Source organism: Athene cunicularia, assembly GCF_003259725.1.
Source record: "Athene cunicularia isolate RWA chromosome 1 unlocalized genomic scaffold, athCun1 chr1_part1, whole genome shotgun sequence".
NCBI classification, from domain to species: Eukaryota; Metazoa; Chordata; class Aves; order Strigiformes; family Strigidae; genus Athene; species Athene cunicularia.
This window is the reverse complement of record NW_020799091.1, coordinates 122,475,069-122,496,857: the sequence shown is the minus strand read 5'-3', so window position 1 is coordinate 122,496,857 and position 21,789 is coordinate 122,475,069. Positions and strand designations below refer to the sequence as shown.

Sequence of the window (21,789 nt, the reverse complement as noted above, 5' to 3'; positions counted from 1 at the left end):
CCCCCCCCCCCCCCATAATCCTTTGTTGGCATGGCAATTGCCAAAGTATATAAAGAAAGAGACAGATCCCTCAGGTATCTGTCAGCACTAGATACAATCTACCCAGGACAGTGTGTGTGTGGCATTTAATCCTCCATACATCAAGCGTACGCCCAGGATATAGTGTCACACCGTATTTGCGCTGCATCCCTTGTGCCTATTTGTCATGAGTGTCTGCGCCCAATCCAGTGGCAGGTTGATCCATAGTGTGATGCCATCTCTGTTATATCTCTGCTTTTCCTCAGGCTTTGGCAGAGTTTTCATCATTGCGTTCTGATGCAAAGTTTCTCTTTTTTTTATCACTCTTTGTACTTTAAGGAAATAATTTTTGCAGACTCCAGTATATCATGACCATCAGAACGGAAAGTGTATGAGTGTATCTCTATCATCCATCAGTATTCCTAACTATATTGATTACACTTCTGTTCCTTTTCAGTTTGCACAATGCTTTGTGGGTCCTGTGTTTTCCTTTGGGTTTATGAACCGCAGGGCTGATTCTCTCCTTTGCATTCCATTTCATGTAAAAGAGTATTTTATCTTTACTGTATACCAGCCGTGAAGAATCAGGCCTGTTTCATCTGCTTGTGGGTAGGTCTGCCTTGGATTTGCCCTTTTTGCTGTGCCAAGGAACTTTGCAGCATGATAATTCCTCACAAGGAACTCCCTTTAACAGTCTGGGGCTTTGCATATATTCCTCTCCTGCTCCTCCTACTCACCTGTTGGAGCTGTAGATAGTAAGGCATCATACATCTGGTGACACCAGTTGAGTACCAGTCACTGGGGATGCTGTGCATCTTGCACACAGTAGTGGTTGAGGAGGGAAACTGAGCCTTAGAAAGGTGGAGTGACTTACTCAGGGTTATAGCACAAGTGTGTGGAGAACAATCACTGAACCTGGCATACCAGACCTACTGAGTCCTTTACAAAGTCATTCCTCCCCTTCATTTTTTGGCAGTGTTGCTTACCCTGCTAACTGTGATACTACAGGTGGTAAAGGTAGTGTTGCAGCAGAGAGACATGGCTTATGTTTTCCATTGGATGTAGGTTTTGATCCCTGCTGCGGTGGGAGTATTTGCAGTGTTTTGTTAGTGTCCTTTGTTGATCAGCAGGAGAGATCACCTCATTCCTGCTCTCCAGGCAGTAGCACTGGATTGCTGGGATGAGGAGTATTTGCTTGCAGAACCTTAGATGAAATTTGTCAGTAAAGCTGTTGTCCCATTCAACGTAAAGGTGCTGGCAACCTTTTCCAGATGTAACCGCATCCTCCTGAATGGGCAATGTCTACCTATTTGTTCTCAGTTTGATACTCGCTATTCCAAAACTTCTCACAAAATTTTGCTTCTTTCTGTTTTAGAAAACATTTTTAGCTAACGCGGGGCATCTAACAGCCAGCCTCCTTCTGGCCTGTCAGAACAATATGGGTGGGTAATCAGTCAGCTCTGGTGGAAATTGAAATTGGAAATTGAAATGTCCTCATTTCTCTGCAATCCCAGCTAATTACCTCAGTTCGCTAACACTGAGAGACCAGCAAAAAAATTTCTCAGTTTTGAAGAGGGCAGACTTGAAGCCAGCTGGGTGAAGAGGGACAGCCAGTGTTTTTATGTGTCTTGATAAAGCTGCAGACTACAAGGAATAAGCTGCAGGGAACAAGGTATAAGCCTCATGAGTGGCGGTCTGGGAGAGATTCTCCTTTAATTGAAATGGCACCGGTAATGTATTTACAGAGCAAAGCTCTTGGAATCCATCCCTCCCCTCCCTTGCGGTTGTCTGCACGTATACAGCACATCTTCACCACACAGCTTGGAAAAGGAAACAGTGGGAAACGTGCAAGATGTCAAGGTGCTGCGGCACGTGGCTGAACCAAAACAGAGCGCTCTTTTGGCAGGGAACCTCGGACAGAAACTCTCCTCCCCAGGAAACCTTGGCTTGTGGTTGGTTTGTGGGAAGGAGATCACCACAGTCACACCTCAGCTCTAGCCAGCTGCTTACTTTGTTCGAAGATGCCTTTAATTCAGGAGCACTGTATTTGTTTTTTCCTCTTTTTTTTTGCTGGATCAGACGTGTAGAAGAGCGTTTCTGACAGAAGGGATTCTTTGCCTTGAACTCTTTGGCTTTCCCTTCTCAGATGGCTGATGATAACACCCTGGCCTTTAGAAAACACGCTGCTGCAGCTATCACCAAGCTCAAGAATAGCTAACAACTGAAGGTCTCACAGCTGGCATTTCATTAATGCGTGTGCTGGGGAAGGCCACCATCTGTGGATCCAGCAATAGTGACAATGCAGGAATGTGCTGAGTAGCCCAAGCTGAAAAAGTGTGGAGTTGCACTTTCGGTCCTTTTCATGCTCAAAATTTGTGATTTTTTGGAAATGGGGATTTGTCTCAGGTTCATTTTTGCCTGAAATGTTTCTGGTGGGGCTTTTGCCTTCAGAAGAGGCAGCTGTTCTCCACTAAGACATTATTAGTCTTCTGACTGCTGATCTGACTACTTGGTGAAGCAGCTATGGTGGCTGGTCTTACAGATTGTTCACCACTTGCTGAATCAGACAAAATGAATCCTCTTGCTGGGGAAACAGCAGTGTTTTCTTACCAGACAGCTGTCCTAGGCCATCAGTTGAAGAGTTAGAGAGTTATAGAGTGTACAGTCCATATCTGTGCACTTAACACCAGAGTGAATTTTATCCAGAGCCTGTGAAGGTCTGAGTATATGTTTATTAGCTTTGTTCTTTGTACTTTTGAGTGGAAGCAAAACCAGCATTTTCAAAATGCTATGCCTGAAAGCAATCTTGAAAGGTGGTTACAGCAAGCTGTCCTGCTCCATTTTGCTCATTTCAATGCATGAGGAAGGAAAGCCCACTAATAAAAGATGTTTTACATGTACCACATGCATTTGATTTGAGCGAGAGGCTTGTCACTGAGAAGCTGTCTGTCTCAGTTGAAACTGAGCCAGATCCTTGGGTATGTGGTATGCACAAGACACTTAGAGCATTGTACTACCCACCCAGTGGCTTACTGCAGAGGCTGTGGGATAAACCATGGGCAGCCAAAGGAATCTGAGAACAGGGTTTGGAGAGAGATGCCTTTTCTTTTCAGCCTGTGTGTGGATGTCCGTCAGGTGGTTCACGAAGGCTGTTCTGTCGGTTCTGCTATCTGTCCCCAATGAGCTGAACAAAAGCAACAGCACAAGATCTGAAAACAATCAAACAAAAATTTTGGCTTTATTTCTCCTACATGTAAAGCTATGATGGACAATCTCACCTTCATCCAGAGTGGGATGTTAGCCGAATTTAACTTCCTCCCTTGCTTGCCTAATCAGGAAAATCCCAGTCATCTTCCTAACACATAGAAACCCTCTCTGAACCTGTAGCTCCTGCCCTGGAATGACATAGGCTTTTCTCTGTGCTTTCTTGTCATACCTTGCCTGTGCTGCCTCGTTTCCTTCCCAGAGAAGGAGTTAACAGGAGCCAAGGACTGCTGGGACTCAGTTAAAAATCCATAATCTTCGTTTTTTCTCTCAACCAGTTAATAAAGTGTCCCTGTTCTTCTGCAACACTTCCTTGAAGCCATCACCCATTCTTGCTCCATAAGAATTTGTCCAAAGGCCATTAACATCGAAGGAGGAGCTCTGAATAAAGAGAATATAAATATGAGTATATATATGAATATATAAATATGAGTCCTACCACGCAGCTGCATACCATGTACATCCAACATGCTTAATGTTTCTCTGAAGAAGTCTTCCGTAACAAAATTCCCAGAGATGTCTTTGGAGGGTCTGGATGCTAAGGACAATTTTTCTCACAGAATTTCTCTTCCACGATGGGTGATTATAACTGCGGGAGAAAAGATTTTGTGTTGTCTCAGTCCCACAAGTAAATACTTCCCAGATTTTAAAGATGGTCTAAGGGAATAAATAAACACACTTGAAACAAAGACGGAAAGCTGTGTACATCCGTAGTCCTTAAAGTGTTTGGGATTAGGTGTCATTCCAGGGGTTAATCCCTGGAGATTAGAGTGGCAAACATTTCTGTTGTTGTTTACACATGTCCTGGGAAGAAAGCTGTGTTTTCACAGCAGGCCTCTCTAGGAGGGATAGCCAAAAAGGCTTGCAGTCAGTTTTACAAGCAGAAAGAGCTGGAGCAACACAAATGGCGAATACACAGAGCTGTCCTTTAAAGGAATGAACTGCAGATAAATGGATCACTGCAGTCCAAGCATAAATTTGATATGTTAATAGAAAGGAAAAAGAAGTTTTGTAGCAAAGAACCAGTACTTCATATCCAGAGGTCCAAATCTGGTGATAAGGGCGTATCAGGCATATGCTTGGCTTGTGCTTTGTGCTTCCATTTTCAGGCTAAGCATGCAACTGAGAACCTTCTCTCCTGGGCTGCATCAGATCAGCAAACACAGGTTTGTGACCTTGTGCTTGGTGGAAGGGGACACCAAGAAGCCAGGTGTGGGTGAAATGCTATCAGCATTGGGCCAAGGCTGGGGCTCAGGCTTGGAGCTAGAACTGCTGTAGGGTGAATGGCTGGTGTCTGGATTTAAAGCTGAGGTGTCGGGCTAGGAGCAGGAGTGAGACTAATTTTATCCCTATCCCACAATGTTACGTTAGTGCACTGAAAAAAAAGGTTGGCTTGAGACTTAAGATATCCTTTTCTCTGTTTCTCAGTCAGGAAGTGAAATATTTTCTCTCCTGAAAATTTCACGGAGACAAGTTTACAAAAAACCTAAAATCAGTGTGAATGAGTATAACCAACAGAGCCCAGTTCGATGTTGACTTTTCCAATGGCATATGGATGGGGTAGTCAAACAAGTTTATACTCCATGCTGCTCTCTGCTAACAAACATCATACTGGAAGTGTTGCCCATGCAATTTTATGTGGAAAAATAGTCCCGACACTTAACTGTATATTGGATGAGGCAGAGCCTTCCTTTGGACAAAAAGGTTTGGATTGTCAGCTCTTAGTCTCCAGTGCAGTGAGCTCTGACACACTACCCAGCTTGGCATACTGGGGGGGGCTTTCCACATGGCTTTGATTTACATCATTCTGTCTGCTCTTCTGCTCCCAGCCAGTGCAATACGCAAAGTTCCCATCTTGGATATAAATAATTTCCTGCGTGGCATCTCAGTGGGTGAGGCGCAGCTGCACGATGGAGGAAGCTCACCAAGACGCCAGGCCTCAGCTAACAGCCCCTGTGGCTTCTTCAGCCTGCTCTCTCTTGGCATCAGCAGTGATGCTGGGATGGAGATCTGCCACATTGGGGCAGAGAGGTGTGGGGACACATGTGGGTTGGGAACTGCCTATCTCTTCAGTGGTTTTCATGCTCTGGCTGGGATAGACCCTTCCCTAAAGGCCTCCAAGAATGGACATGGCAAAGCACCCCCTTTCAAACAATAGAAAAAAGCAATTTGGACACCTTGTAAAAACACTGTAGCATATTTTGAGAGGTTTTCAGTTCCCAGGGGATTAAAAAACAAAACCAAATATTCAATGTTTGCCTCTACTTCACCAGAAGCTTTAATGCTGAGAGAAGCACTGGCAGGTTGAAACAAGCCTAAGAGAGCAGCAGGTCAGAAGGATGTTTCAGAGTCTGCTCTCTTTAATGAAGTTCAACAACTTTACTCTGCCCTCCCACCTTGGTAACGGCTTCGTCTCCCTCTGCAGCATGAATCAGACCGTAAAAAACACATCTTGGGTCTCATGTAGCATTTTGTCTGCCAAGTGCTTCAGAAACATTAGCATGCAGCATCCCAAAGGGTGTCTGGATTTTACTTTCCAGCCCTCCGCTTGCTCCCTTTGCGGACCTAAGCAGCAACAAGCTGTTTCTTGTTAGGGCTGTAAAGAGCTGTGATTAGCCTGCTGCACACATAAGAGGGAAATTAAACCATTTAGTTGTGTTTAGCAGCTCAGCCCCTTCTTTGGGCCCTCTCTCCCCTCTAAACACTTTAACTAAACAATGACTAATGAGGCCAATTTACTGTCAATTAATTGCCCCAGGAAAGGACCCCTAATTATGGTGAGCAAGGTGGCAGCTCTAAAGTGTTCAAGGGCCATATGATGGTCAGCATCCCCCCTACCTCTGCCTTAGGCTTGTTAGCGTCTTTGTGTTTGTTGCAAAGTGCTGTTAATTGGGAACTGGGGACAAGGAAATGAGAACTCTTGAGGCTAATTGATAGGCACCTGTGGAGGGCTTTAGTGGCTGCAAACTTCTTTTGACTTTGGAGAAAAGTCCTGATGTTTTCTTTTTATCCTGAAAGCCAGGGGTTCCTCTGGATTAGTGGGTGGGAGTCTTAATTTTCTTCAACAGGTGGGGGTCCTACTTACCAATAGGGAGGAAGGTAAATAGGCTGGAGGAAGCAACTAACTAATGAGGATATATGGAAGGGACTGTGGTGACTTTCTCCACTTGCAGCCAAGGTGCCCTTTTTGGGACAAGCAGTTAGAGCACTTAAATGGAGCTTATGGGCTTTCTTAGGAATTTTCAGTACTGTTTGCTTCTCTGTCTTGGAGGGATTAAATAGCTTTTGTTGTATCTTAGGTCTGCAGAGTGGGAATAAGAGCTTTATTTTTTAAAATGTATTTTGTGACTTATTGACAAAATACCCGACTGTTAAGCAGTCTTGTAATTTCACATTGGGGAGTAGCTGCCCCACAGTCTAAGACTGCATCTAAGGGTCTTATGCAAGGCTTTCTTTGCCCAGAGGGAGTAGTCAGACCATCTGACTGTGAACTTCATGGGAGTGTGTTTACAGGGCTCAGAGCCATCTTCCAACTAAATCTCTGTGTCCCTCTGCTCGTGTTTTTCATCTTGCCATACCCAATTCGAGTTCCTGGTCCCATCCTTCCTGCACTTGTCTCACAAACCCACCTTCCTCCTGCACTGAGATCTTGTGTGAAGCATCATGAAAGTGGGGTGCAACCACTGCAGGAGCCAGAAACCGCTGTCCCATGACTCTTAAGTACCCCTTGCATATAGGTACCACTTCTTCTAAGGAGTGGTTCCTATTCCTGCCATTTTGTGCCTGTGCTGTGTCTAGATACTCCGGTGAAAAGGCAGGGATTTGAACAGTTTGGGAACTGTGGCATGGCCAGCTCCAGTATAAACTAAGGAATTAGGAAAAGACCTCTAGAAGCACTGCTGGTTATACTCTTCTGCAAGAGTGGCCTTGATGCTTTCTTGTTCCATCCCCCATTGCACTCCTGGAAAGGTACTCAGGAGCTGGCCTTCTGGATGTGAACTCGCATTTCTTAACCATTAGGCTGACTCATTTACCAGGAGATTAGGGATGTAGCATCACTCCTTGCCCACTTCCATAGCCTTGAATGATAACGCTGATCCAGCATGCCCCCAAGATCCCAGGTAATATCTCATGAGGAGTTTTGAGCTCTGAAGGGTTTTGGTCATAAACGGCAAGAATAACAACAGCAGATATTTGCGTGTTCTCTTGTTTATGGTTTCCTTGCTGCCTCCCGTATGCAGCCCCTGGTTTGTAATAACTGCTATAGCGGGTGTTTTTGAGACACTGTAATGTTTTGTGGAAACAAATCACTTGCTTTCATCTTGAGAGCAACAGTGATTGCGCTGGGGGAGTGTGCTCTATTTTTCATGTCTCAGTCTTTCTTATTATTTAAATTAATGTGAGTTGCAGTTGTCATGAAAGTGAAGGATTGATGGCAATTAACTAGAACAGGCTTGGTGCAAGCAAGTTCTGCGCAAGCCTGTCCTACCTAACTCTGTCACTGCACCTCCTGTGGGACTTGAATTCCTGAGCCAGCTCTGCCCTTGCACCCCTCCTGCTCTGCAGCCCCCCCAGGTCCCCCAGCGCAGGGCACCCTACGGCATCTCTGCTCTTGTCCAGCTCCTGCCTTAGGAGCTTCTTAAGGAGAGTGGCTACTGGTTACTTTGGGGTTTGTTATTTACTCTCAGTGACATGCAAGATGAGGTACTGAGCTGGCTTGTACTGTAGATGTGAAATGTGGAAGAAACAAATACATGAGTTTCAAGCCATTCTTCTCAGAGCTCATTTCCATCTCTCCAGAATCTGTCCCCTTGGCATGGGTAAGGCATCCTACCTCTGGGGATAGAGCACAGGGCTACCACACTGTGCTTCCCTTCACATCGGTCTCTGCTCCCCACCCTATCCAGGGGCTTCCTAACCACAGGGTAATGGATATCCCATATTAAATTTACACTGAAAGGGAGGAAGGAATCTGGTGATTTTATCTTTTTCAGAGAAAGTGCAGTGCTTTCCCAAAGGTCCCTGAAGCCAGAAGTGTTCAGCAACAGCTTGGTCTCCCCTGGAGGGACAAGTTGTTTGGCTGAATACAAAAATGCCTGAAAGTGCTGTTTAGCTGTAGTGCTTCCCCTGCTGTGGGTCTTCAGGCTGTCGTTTTGCCTGTGCTAATGGTTCAGAGAGGCTGGAAACAAAAGAGTTTTCCAGTTGAGGGTCAACAAGAGATGGCTGGGCAAAAGGAGGTTGTGACACCCAGAAGATCCTGGTCCCAGGAGGTTTTATTCTCAGCAAAGTTTCTTCCAGCAGTCCAGGAACTGTGAAAACATAACACAACCCACACATGGGGAAAAAAAAAAATATAAGGTCAAAGCTTCTCATTTTAAGACTGTCCTAAAAAGGTGTGTGCAAAGTAATGACAAGTGCCAAGGAGGCAATGCTAACTGTTCCTGGTGCTGACAGTTTTGGCATTTTAACATGCTGGCTTGACACCCTGAAAATTAAAAGTCTCTGACTTTTTATCTGAGTGAAATTACTGTCCACTAAGATCCAGTCATTTTTAATTCTAGCTGGCTTTGTATTCTAAGCAGATAAAGCCAAACCAGATTTTAAATTCACAGGGAAATTATTTCCTGCCCTATTCCCCCTCCTCTCAGCCTTTCCTTGCCCTCTGACCAAGGTGGCAGCTGAAAGGAACCAGCCATTATACTGCTAACAGGATTTCAGCCTTGGATGCCCTTTTCTCACTCATCTGAAAAAGTGGCAAGCCAGATCCGACCATCTGGACACATGTTCCTCCTCTTGGGCATTTAGTCAGCACGGTCAGATCCGTTTGTATTTGCTGAGTTTACTTGATCCTCTGTGAACTAAAATGACTTGACGGCTTTGGAAAGTGTCAGGGTACACACGTCCTAACTGCAGCTCTGCTGCTGGTGCCCTGTAGTGGCTTTTGCTGTTCTCAACCATTTTGGCTGGCATTACACTGTTCTGCTAGGACCTCGGACTGGCCTACAGCTCCATCTGCTAGACCAGCTTGAGCTTAGTCCTTGGTTTGTTGTATGACTTTTTTTCCTTATGCAAATATTAACCCCTTGAGGTTAAGATAAAATCCCCAAAATATAGTCTAGCCACTGTTTTTACTCTGGGGTTCTGCTTACCCATGTTTGCCAGCACACCATGGAGAAGTTGTGCTGAGGACACTCCAAAGTCACTGTCCTTGTGTCCCCTGACAGAGCAGCTGGGACATAACTCTTGCAGAAATAGCAGCCACCATCGTTCTTTCCCAGACTAAGCCACTCTGTCCTCTCCAGCGCATGTTGGTCTCAAATCTGAAACACAGTGTGTACTACTGGTAGCTGTGCTGCTACAGGACTGAGGTGGCTCTCCGAGTTGCTTTATTCCCTGTGGTAAGAGTAGCATTTTGGATTTCTGCACCAGGACTTGCAGGGCTCTCCCTGCCTGCAGCTCTGCTGGCTGGAACGATGGGTCTGCCTGCCCTGAGCCATGAGACAGGGACTCCCCTCACCCCGTGGGACAGAAAGGAGAAGGAGAAAGTGCTTCTGAGTCCTGCTGACACAGTGCTGAGCCAGATCTCAGTGTGATGCTGTGAGCTGTCTCTCTGCTTCGGTGTGCCATGAAACACGAAGCCACGAGTGTCTCTTGGAGGAGGCAGGGTATTTAATTTCCCAACTGGGGTATTTCCTTTCTGTTGTTCTTTATGCAGTCTCAAGGTATTGGTTGGCAAAAGTATTTGCTTACTTTCCAGGACCACTGTGTGACTGTTGTTTTGTACTGCCAGGCATTTGCTGTGTGGTACATGAGTGTATGTGTGTGTGATAAAGGGGGAGGAAGCACAAAATGGATCTATAGTCCATGAAACTCTCATGTACCTCTCAATATGGTGGGATCAAATTCTTTGACAACATCAGCGTTCTCCAACGTTTATTTTGTTTTGTTCTGTTGCCTCCTACCTCTTCCTACATGCACAGACACACTGCCGACGGCTCACAGTGAGTCACCGGTGTAAAATGTAGCAGGACTTGGGTTGTCAGGGGATTTTGCTCTGGGAAGAAGGGGTTGATTTTCTGCTATACTTTGATTTATGCACTATTCTGCTGCTAGGGAGGTGTCCCTACTCTGAAATTCCTTCTCTTCAGGAAAGGGGACCCTGGTGCCATTGCCCGAACATGCCTTGCTTTGGTTGCTTCACCATGAGGTGATCAGCCATCAATTCTACCTCTTGAGCACCAAACCAGCTTCCAAGGTCCTTTCTCCTTCCATCCTAGTGCCAGTTAGAGCAGGTTGTTGAGGGCCTCATCCAAGCGAGTTTTGTATATTTCCAGGGATGGAGTTTCCACCACCTCTCTGGAGAACCTGTTCCTGTCTTTGACCTCCCTGAAGTAAAAGCTTTTTCCTCAATTTGGACCAGTATTTTCCCCATGTAGCAGCTCGTTTCTGCTGCTTTTCACTGTTCACTGTGCATCTCTGAGGTGAGCCTGCCTCTGTCTTCTCTGTACCTTCCCACTAGCTATTTGTACACAGCAGTAAGATCTCCCCTCAGTCTTTTCTTCTTCAGGATGAACAGACCCAGGTGCCTTTAGGTTCTTCTTGTATATCACATGATACGTCCCTCTGACCATCTTGGGAGCCTTCCAATGGACTTGCTCCAGTATATCAATGGTCTTGTACTGGGGAGACCAAAACTGATGTAGTGCTTCAGATGCTGTCAAAACCCACCATATAAAGGGATACAATTACTCCACTTACAGGTCTACACTCTTGCTAATACAACCCAGAATGCTTGGGCTTTTCTGCAGGGGCATACTGCTAACTCCTGCTGAACCCATTGGACCCTCGCATCCCCTGCACTGCTTGAGTGCAGCACCTTCACCCTTCCAGCAAATATCAGGGTGGCTGACACAAGTCCTGCTACCTTTTACACCGGTGACTCACCGTGAGCCATCAGCAGTGTGTCTGTGCATGTAGGAAGAGGTAGGAGGCAACAGAACAAAGCAAAGTAAACGTTGTGGGAGAATGCTGATGTTGTCAAATATCTCCCTCACCGGGGACTGTGGTTGTGAGGCTTCTTTTATCTGACTCAAGCAGTCTTTTTCCACTGCCTCTTCTTAACGCAATGGTTGGTAGCAGACACAAGCCAACAGGGGTGACGCTGTGATATCCTCTGATCCTTACGCCTGAGCTCCCAGCTAGTTCACTGCCCAGAGCTGGGGGCGTTCCAGCCACCTCTCTGCAGAGAGCACATCTCATTTCTTCTCCTTTCCAGCCTGTCTTTCCCAAAAAAGCTTGTATCCATCCCACACAGCAAGCACTGCCAGTCCTGAGAGCTGTCCCACCACAGCTCTGTCATCCCAATGGGTTCACAGCACCATGAACCTGCATGAACATCTACTTCCTCCTGTTTTTTCACTGTGATACTGGTGCACAGGCATTTGAGATGGGCCCCAGCAGTCCTGCTTCCACAAGGGGGGTGCAAAAGCCTTCCTTCTTGTGTTGGCCCCCAACTGCTTCCTCACTGCCCTCCGTGCTATTACTTCTCAGATTATGGCAACCCTTCCCCAACATGTCTAGCTTAGATCCCTCCTTGCCTAGGTGAGCGAGCCTGTCAGCAAAGAAATGTCTGCCTCACTTTATTTGACAGGTCCTGTTCTTGCTTGGGAGCCCCCTGTTCCTCCAAAGGGGTCCCACAGTCGTAGATGCTGAAGTATTGCCCATGAGTTTGGGACCTACAGGGAGGGGCTAATGACCTGTGGGTTGTAAACAATATTCCTGTGAATCCAGCAACAGAGCTGGAAGTGGTGAGTTGCTCTCTTCAGGCTTCATTTCCTTCTCCCCACCTAGCTCATAGGCAGCTTTGCCTCAAAAGTACCATCAGCCGGTGTTGCCAAGGAGGGGGAAGGGGAGGCTGCTGTATGTTTACTCTGTGGTAAGCAAAGCAGAAAATGATGTTGTTTCATTCCTCGCTACACACAAATATGGAAGCTGAAAATATTAAAAAAAAAAACCAAACCCAGAAGATTCCTTTTTAGTCAAACTCCCCCACTATCTCTGGGGTGTGAAGCGTGGAAACAAGATATGTATTTGAGAGAGGAGAGACTACAACAGCCTGGTCTGCTTGGAGGCCGATACACTGCATGCTCCACACACCTGGAGGTACCTGTTCAGGTCCCAGCATGGTCACTTTGGTCCTGTGACACAAACTCAGTTAGCCTGGAAGGTCTCTAAGGATTCTGAATGCCTGAACCATGGCTGTGAGTCTTTAAAGTCCCTACCATGCTTTTGGTGCGGTGCCTTGTGAGCTGCAATCAGCCAGAAGCTACCTACTGCAGGCAGCCCATGGAGGATCCCTCTTGCCTGAAAGATGTTGCAGAAACCTCCCACTGTCATCGTTGTGCCTTCCCTCAGTAAATTCCCATCAGCCGTGGTGCATGTCCCTGCTTCTCACCTTGTCACAGCATGAGCTTAACAGCTCTCCGGTTCAGTTCCTGGTGAGCATTTGGTTACATGAGCAGCAGAGCAGGGCTCTGACTAGCAGCATGGGTTCTATCTGCCTGTGGGAGGTAGCAATAACTAATACACCTTCTGAGTCAGTACCTCAAGGCCTGACACCCTGCAGGAGGATGGAGAACTGCATCTGGGACTGTTTGGAGTGTAAAAACCAGCTGGGATGGTTCTTGGAGCCTGCCAGCTCCTTCTGTGCAGCCTTGGGGCAGTCAGGAAAGTTTTTAGAAGTTATTTTCTGAAGGCCCCCAAACCTGTCTAAACACAAAGTGTTGTGGTTGCAGCAAAGAGCATTTCTACCTGCAGATCCTTGAAGCAGCAGTATATATTACTCTGACATAATTTCAGAAACCCAGGTAGTAATGAGGAGTGCTGCTTGTGAGAGGAGGCTGCGGCTGCCTCTGGTTAATAGGTAAGTAGTTTAATGATTCAGACAGGCAGCCCTCCAGAAGTCTGGGTAATGAGGTCCAACTTTTTTTGTTTTCACAGTTCCACCAAAGATCTCCAATATCTCCTCGGACATCACCGTGAATGAGGGCAGCAACGTGACCTTGGTTTGCATGGCAAATGGGCGTCCTGAGCCTGTCATCACCTGGAGACACCTTACCCCAACAGGTAAGTGACTCAGCTGGACTCAACTGTGCTGGTCATTTGTGAACTATACAATAGTTTCCTTTTCTTCCAATACCAGTAGGAAATGTCAACAGCAATATGGGCAGATTTTAAAAAGTGACAAGAAACTTAAATGCTCTGCAAACTTGTTTTGCGGTGTGATTTCCTAGGCATGATAAGGATGTCTGAGGGAAGAAACGAACTTACTTCAGTAGATGCTCTACAGAATTGGGCCTGTTATTCTGTTTAGCTTTGATCTTCATCTAGTTGTCTCAGTCTCTACTGCGGTAATGCAGAGCATGGTGGTAGAGATAAAACACTGATGGTGCCAGAGAGAGGGGAAAGGGTTTCTGTTTAGATATTACGAAGAGGTTCTTTCTGAAAACCATGGAATTTGCTTCCCACTGATTTGCCTTAAAAGGGAGAGGCAAACGGTGGCACAGATGATTTCATATTACTCTCCACTTTGGCAGACAGTCTTCCTATGTCTTATGAGGTGAGTAAAGGAGGCATTTTATCTGCAAGATGAGTGAAGAGCAGGGTGGAGGCAGAATAAAGAACTCCTCACCAGCTTTGTTCTGCTATCTAACTGTGCCTTCCACACTCAAGGGCGTGGCAAGCTTGGAAGGAAAATATCCTTTCAGTAGTCAGACTCCATGGAGTTAGCAGCTTGGATTGCAAGAAAACTTTCACCCCTAAAGATTTATCAGTAGGATGGGAACAAGAGGTAGGTTTCTCTTCCTCTCTATCATATCCTTTGAGGAGAGAAGAACTCTTTACCTGATTTCTTTTGCCATCAGATATTCTTTCATCTAAAATGTATGTGATATATTCATACTCCATATGAATAGTGTTCCGTGATACTCCCATATATATAAAGGGTTAAAGAGGATTTATGGTAGACAGAGGACAAGCTTTCTGTGTGTGCTACAGACAGTCGAGCTATCTACTGCAATTCAGCAGCCGGAAAAGGGATTTCCACTGCATAAAGAAGGTTGGAGGGAGAAAGGTGGAATGACACATTGGAACAGAGCTCCATCCAAGGGCTGCATCCAGAAGCCCCTGAATTTGAGGTCTATGGTTCAGATTGAGATTACTCAGATTTCCTGCCTCATCCCTTCAGCCAAACCAAAGTCCTCCTGAGCTTCCATGTATATGAAAGCCAGATATGCAGTTTGTATTTCTGGCCCACTTCTTTCAATACCAAAAGAAGGAAGATGGGGAAAGACTGCCAAGAAGAGGTGGGAGGAGCAGAGCTGATGAGAGGAACACTACTCCTCTGTGGTATCATCATCACTACCTGACTTTCCTCTTCTGCTATTTTCAGTATTAAGCATGACTGTGCCATTTGCATATATAGGGCAATAGAACCAATTTTTTTTCACCTTTAATTATGTATATAAAATCTTCTAGCTCTGGCATTTCTGCTCTTAAGATTTATTTCATATTAAATCTTCCATCTTACTGCTGCATCAGTCTTTCAGTCCTCCATCTAACTCTTTCTTGTATTCAAGTAGTAGTCACTCCCTAGGTATAATGTGAGCACAGCCTAACATTGTCCAGGGTAAGGGCATTACAAGGATGCTAGTTTATATCTTCATGAAAACTAAGACCTGGTACACAAGAGATGCGTTTTTCAGAGCATTAATGAGAAGATTCTTGTCCTGACTCATCACTTTGGCTGCCTGTTCGTGCTTTGTGGTTTTTTTCCAGTTGTACCACCTACTCCTTTGTATCAGACACAGACTTCTCTCCCTTTTAAAAAGGCTTCTCAGAGCAAATCTTCATTCTCACTATCCCCTCCGGTGATCAGCAGGACTGGGGAATCCCATCCCCATGTGATTCCAGGGTCAGTTTACCAGGGTCTGTTGTTCAGCTTTCCAGCATGCCCTTTCCCCTTCACACTTTTTCTCCCATGCTGTGCGTTGCAGAGGTGTTGCCTTGTTAGCATCCCTCAGCACCATCTCACTGACCATTCATCCAATCCATCCTCTACACTGAAGCCTGCCAAGCACCCCCTTCCTAACCAACCAGAGCCAGGAATGAAGGGCAGGCAGTCCCCAGTCTGTCACCTCCATGTCTCACTGCTTGTTATTATCTCTCTTTTTCCCTGTCTCAACCCATCTGTTATCTTTTACGGGTACAGGGGAACTGCTTTCAGGCAAACATCAGGTCTCAGAGCGTCATGTAGCCCAGTAAGGCACTTGCCCCAAAATGGGGGACAGAAGGGCTTCTTTTAAATGTTTTCCTTGAGGTTGACAATTAATATAAATTCCAAATTTATTCCAGAGCTGCTGCAGTTAGAAACATGTCTTATCTTGGAATCTCCCTTTTCCAGAACTGTAAGTCATTTTGGCTCCATTTTTGCTAGTTTTGAAGACATCTGCTATGCATCAAAGAGCTATTTTAGATCATTGTAAAGGTTTCTAAAATATATCTCTCTTGGATTTTTTTGCGGTTAAACTCGTGACTGCAGAACTGGAAGAACGAGCATTATTGAGCTTGTGTAGGAGGTTTTGAATGGACAGGTTGTGAAATTAAACCAGCACTGGGGGGCGAGAGGGCCAAATTACTTCTTCTTTGTGTACTCTCCTCAAGGAGTTCATTAGCAAATTTGTCTGCTGTTTCTTTCATTCATTGACTTCGTCAATAGTGTTTGTTGACTAATTACCTGAGTTAGGACCACAAAAATGATTTATTTCTTGTTGGCTGGGAAGTGGAAGATACAAATGCAAAGGGAAAATGGTGTTGCTACTTATGCAAAAAAGGCAGGAATGCATGTGATAGTTTATTTAAATGCGGCTGGGCCTCAGGAGCAATCATAGCCCACTCATCTGCCTATCTGGGAAGTTAAATAAATTGCTTTATAAAATGCTGTATCACTTCCTTTGCTGGTTCTTCAGTGAGCAGTTGAACTAGGCATTTTTCTCACATCAACTGTATGTCCCCAAGCCCTGATGATAACCCTGTGAGGTAGCTAAAGTGTGGCTGTGGTTGTTGACTGCAGCACTGACACTTGGGAGGAAGGCAGGTAAGGGGAAAAATAATAATTCCAATGGTGAGTGACAATACAGATCAGCTTTAATTTAAGAAAGCAGGAATGACATTCCTTGGAACGATGCAAGTCCTCACTCTCCACTTCCATTCCTCTTCAGATGATTGACTGATTGGGTTTTGACAGAGCAGGTGCAGAGAGTCAGCCAGACCCTTTTCTTCCTTATCTGACAGGCTGTTATGCTGTAGGACATTGGCAACCTGGTCTAACTAGTTGTGGCTAGTTTAATAGGCATTGCCTGGGAGCACAAACAGCTTCATTAGCTCTTTTCCTCCACCCAGCAGAGCTCTTTTCTGGGATTGCTGACCCGCAGCTTTCAGCAACAGGCCAGCACCTACCTGCTCGTAGGCTGATCCCTTTCCCGTGATTCAGGACTCAGCTGTGGGCTTATTAAGCCTGCCATGCCCTGCGACTTTTGCCATCCCAGTTGGTGATGGTCAGCCAGGGAAAAGACCATAGCAGCCCTCTGAACTGGATTTCTCAAGAAACTGTGATTTGTTCAGTTGGAGTGGCAATGAGTATTGATGATTTCCTGCACAGACTGCATGAGTTAGCACTTGTCAGCGTTAGAAATATTTCACCAGGGGATATGCTATAGTCTCTCATCTCTTGAAAGGGACAAAACCGAGACTCTCCCCTCTGTGACTTTGTACAAGGAGTGGGTGTTATCCTGTTGCTTTCTTCTTAATATTAACTCATAACCGACATGATCTATGCCCTGCAAATGTATAGATTTATTTTTTTTTTTTGTCCTTACTGAATGTAGTTGAATCAAATTACCCGTAGTCGCACCACAGCTTGGAGAAGGTCCCAGCACAGGGCCATGTATCATTTATCACACTGACACGTTCTGTGTGGGCTACCACAGGCAGCCTACCCATCCGTGGCTGGTTATGTAAGGAGATGCTTTGTTTTCCCTGTACCATGCACCAAGATCACAACTAACACAGCCAAGGAAAGAATCCAGTAAGATAGTTTACAGGTGGTAGCCAATGCCTGCTTTGAGCTCATCTTATTTTTACTTCACCTCTTTCTGGACTTATGTTTATTCAGGCTAACGCTGCTTCTCCCTACCCATAAGCTGCTGAGATCACAGTCCAGAGGCTTTAACATTTATCATTCCTCATCTCTCCATCTTATTCAGAGCCATGCTAAATGCCTGGTTGATTAGAAAAGAGCTTCCTGGGAAAAATAAAGTTTCATGTATGTTCATATTCTTATCCATAAACTCCCTCTCAATGGAAGCCCTAAAGAGTGGCCTCTTGTGAATTGCGTTAGCAGCAACACGAACATGGACAGTTGTTGCAAGGTCTTTGCAGCACCTGAGATCTCACTGCCAAGACTGTTGTCCTGGATGGGCAGACAAACACAGAAGGAAAAAACATCTCCTGTTCTGAGGAACTTGTAGTAGTTAACAGAAACAGTCCTATTCATGTTTCATGCCCACAAGGCATTGGTGGTTGAAACCTCCTCAGTGGCTTTGCTGGTGGGCACTGTGGAAAGTGCCTTGAGATTGGTACCCATGTGATGGCAGTCTGAGAGGCTGTGGCAGGGAGACAAAGCTATATTGATCCCCATGGGGCTCAGCTCAAGGTCGTACACTTGAGGCTTTTACTGGTTGCGCATAACCAGCTGGGAAGCAAACAATTCAGTCTTCCTAGAGCAGCGTGAAACTTGTATTAAAACTGCCAGGTATCTCATTCCTGATCCAACTTCCCCGGCCTCAGCCCAGCAAGGCTGTTTGATAGAGAAGAGTCTGGATTCTCCCAAATTCCACCTGACAGTCTAAAGATACCCACTTTGGCTCAAAAAGGAGCTTAGTTTTTACAGTGGTAATCACAGCATAAAAACCAGTCTAGAGCAAAGCAGATTAGTATTGATTGCAACACCCAAGCTTCATGTCACAGCATAAAATGAAAGGAGATGGGAAGGCTTGTCAAATACGCCAGTCTGATTCTCCCTAGAGGGTGCTAGAAATTCTCGTTGAGTCTTAGAGAATTTAGCATAGCCTGGGAAGTTTAGAAGGGATAGCGGAGAGTGCCTGCATGCTCTGTGTAATTGAGATGGTATACATATAATATGTTTATAAACAGCTGTAGAACTCATTGCCATGGAAAGTTATTTAGAGATGAGAACTTGGCAAGACTCAAACGGTTTGTGTGTTCCTGAGGATAATGTGAACAAATCTGGATATTCTTGTTGTTCACAATAAAAATATTGAAAAGGATGTTAGACTTCATGCTTTGGGGCTCAATTACTAGAGATCAGGATGAGACATAAACCAGAAGACAGATTATCTCACACCCCCGCTCACTCATGTATCTTCCTTCAGTGCACGCTGGTCTCCTAATAGGGCTGAACACTGAACTATCTGGAGGCATGACATTTAAGATGACCATATAGTTCACACTTCCAACTTTGCTCACCGTGTCCTGTGTTTATTTGCCTCTCGTTGCTGTCTAAGCCCCAAACCTTGCTACTGCACCTAGTGTTTCACAGGAGAAACCAGTTTATGCTCAAAGAAGATAACAAACAGAAAACCCCCAGCCAGTGTCGCCACATGTCAACCATATAGGCACTAGATAACGATGAGTCAGAAGGGGGTTTTCTGGTTATCGAAACCATCTGGATTTAGCCCACCTCTCTGCTTAACTCTTAAAACCTCAGTAAAACTGTTGTGAAGAGAAGGAGGAGTGTTGTTTGGGGGTGGGAAGTGGTTTTTTTGGGGTTTGGTGAGGTTTTTTGTTGTGTTACTGTGCCAGCTCTTCTCACATCTTATCCTTCTCCCCATCTAACTGATCTTGCCTGGTTAGGAAATTTAAGATTTACATGGTACTTGTTGACCCTGCATTTTAGGATGTTGGGGGACAACTGCTTTTTAATCAGGTCTCTTTTTCCTCCTTTTTTTTTTTTTCTTTTCTTTTCTTGCATCCTCAAAACACTCTTTGGCAAAAATCTGGTCTTGTCTTCCACAAGAGACCTCTCACTTTGCCTCTTACACACTCCCTGTTTGTTTTAGGACTCTTTCTGAAATATCTTTTTCTCTCTTGGTCTAGTCTTCATCTTATCCAAGGTTCAAGGCAGACCAAAAGAAAAGGATGGTGGCTTACGAAGAGCTTGGGAAACAAGCCCAAGTTTCAGCTTTTTCAGGGCTTTTTTCAGAAGGCATCCAAAGTTGTTTCAACCTCTGTTTGCTTCTCACTTCCACTGGCTTCACATTTTTTACTTTTTTAGAAGTCCCTGCCCCTTAGCGCATGGCCAACAGGCAGGAGCCCCCCCTGCCACCTTCCTCACCTATAATAAACTTAAGTCCTGAACGTGCTCTCTTCCCAACACACTGGAGGGCTTTGATTTCTTCCTCCTGTGCCCAGAGACACAAACACTGCAGAGAGATCCCTCCTTTGTAATACTGCCCCATTCGGTTGCTGTGGTCTGTACTGATGCTGTTTCAGTACAAACACTGTTGATGCATGAAAGATTCATTTTCTTAAGAGCTTTGATTTCTCTCTCCTGTGCCATGGCCTCACAAGTATTTTGGCATTTCCGGGGAACAGGCAGATAAGGTTGCTGTAAGGAAAGACTTTGCCCTGCTGCCTTCAGCAGTGGTTGAAGGGGAACATCTGGAGTCTTCTGGTCAGCGCTTGGCTGCTTTACCTCTGACAAGATTTTCTGTGCTGTTGCTGGCAAGATGTGGCAGTTGTGTACCATCTTAGTGGCCTTCTTGCCACACAGAAATGCTGCTCTTTACAGCAAGTTGGAGTCTGGTAGATTCACCTCCATTTTTCCTTCTCCCAGAAGGATACCACTTCTATTTGGTCATAGTGTTAGTGTCTTTTCCATGGCCGACCTGGTTTGTGTCCATATGAAAATGTTCATCCACCTAGAGAAGAGCAGCATTTTTCTAGTTCACTGTGTGCTGTAACTTTGCTGTCTGTGCAGTGCTGTACAATCACTACCTCTGCCCTCAAGGCTAGTGCTTCTTAATGGGGACATTCCTGTTTAGTAGGGACATTCAGGAATTACTGGCTTCTTTCTCTCCCCTCCTGTGAGTCAGTCTTGAAGGATCCCAGAAGGCTGGAGGTGAGAGTGAAAACAGAGCACCCCAGAAGATGAGAATTCAAAATCTTCCGTAATTAATGATGACAGGAAAAGGGATTGCCATACACTACCCTAAGTAGAATCTCAGCAGCAGTTTAATATAACTTACCAATTATTCCCACCAGCACTAACCCATTGAAATCAAGGAGCTTTTCTGTCATGCCTAGCACAAAAAGAGGAGAGGTCTACTGCTTACCCTGCCTTGCATGGTACACGCTGTCTGTCTTGCCCCCCTTCCCTACCAGCCTGTCTCGTGCTCCAACCCTGCCATCGAGCACTCTTGTATCCCACCAGTAAGCAGTCAACTATACAGAACAAAATTGTCTGGAGAGAATGTTACTGAGTGCAAGACACTGATGGTGTGTGTGTTATCATGTCTCCCTCTAGTGATCTGAACTCATGGGTCTGCTTTGGGTCTCTTGTGCTTGGAACTACTCATTTGGTGACAGAGCTTCTCTGGGTTCCCAGGGCTGATATTTTAGGACTGGGTTCCATTTCCCCTGCCATCTGGACGTCATATTCCCCACTGCCAGCTCCCATGTTTATAGCTGTAGCTTGCATCTGAAAATTTAAATATGCTTGTAAAGATACAGAGAGGTTGAATGTGAATTAAAGAGAGAAAAAAAAATCACAGCATTTTAAATTTAATACTTTCAATTCAAACATCCTTAAGAAAAGTATCCTTAAGAAAATGGAGAAGCTGCATGTTTTTGCCCCTTGTAGCTGTAATCTAGAAGTACTTTCACTTTAGGCAAGCATTTTTCTCACTCTCTCTTCACAGTAGGAGAGAGACACACTAATAAAAGGGGAAAGTGAAGGTAGTAGCATATAGCTGTTCCCTGCATTTTTTTATTTAAAGAGAGAGACTTCACCATTTTTGTTATTATGCTGTTATGTGGCTTCAACTGATCTCAATGGCTTCACTGACTTCAGTGCCTGATACATTCTGTGACGGAGCCAGAGCTACCATCTCCTCTCATCTACAGACCCCAGTGAGTGTGGATGACAGCATCTACTGCAGCACACGGGTCCTGCCAGGACAGTGATGTCTGGAGGGAGTTTCCCATACAGCCCCAAATCCTTCACCCCTGCTAGCTTCTCCCACACAATCATCTTGACTGTCTCTTACCCCTGCCAATCCTACTGATGAAGCCACTTGGCTTACATCTCCCAGCTCTAGTGATAGCTGAAAAATAAGAGAGAGAGAGAGAGAACAGGGGGGTTCAGGAAGA

The 21,789-nt window shown here is 45.3% G+C and overlaps 1 protein-coding gene across 2 annotated transcripts in view; it reads left to right on the top strand.

The window, feature by feature from the left end:
- The window catches only part of LSAMP (limbic system associated membrane protein), a 310,258-nt gene that overhangs the window by 186,316 nt on the left and 102,153 nt on the right, over window positions 1-21,789 (top strand). For both annotated transcript variants that reach the window (XM_026852161.1, XM_026852253.1), the window contains exon 3: window positions 13,282-13,407. In XM_026852161.1, the coding sequence (XP_026707962.1) occupies window positions 13,282-13,407 (126 nt within the window). The remainder of the gene's footprint in view (window positions 1-13,281; window positions 13,408-21,789) is intronic.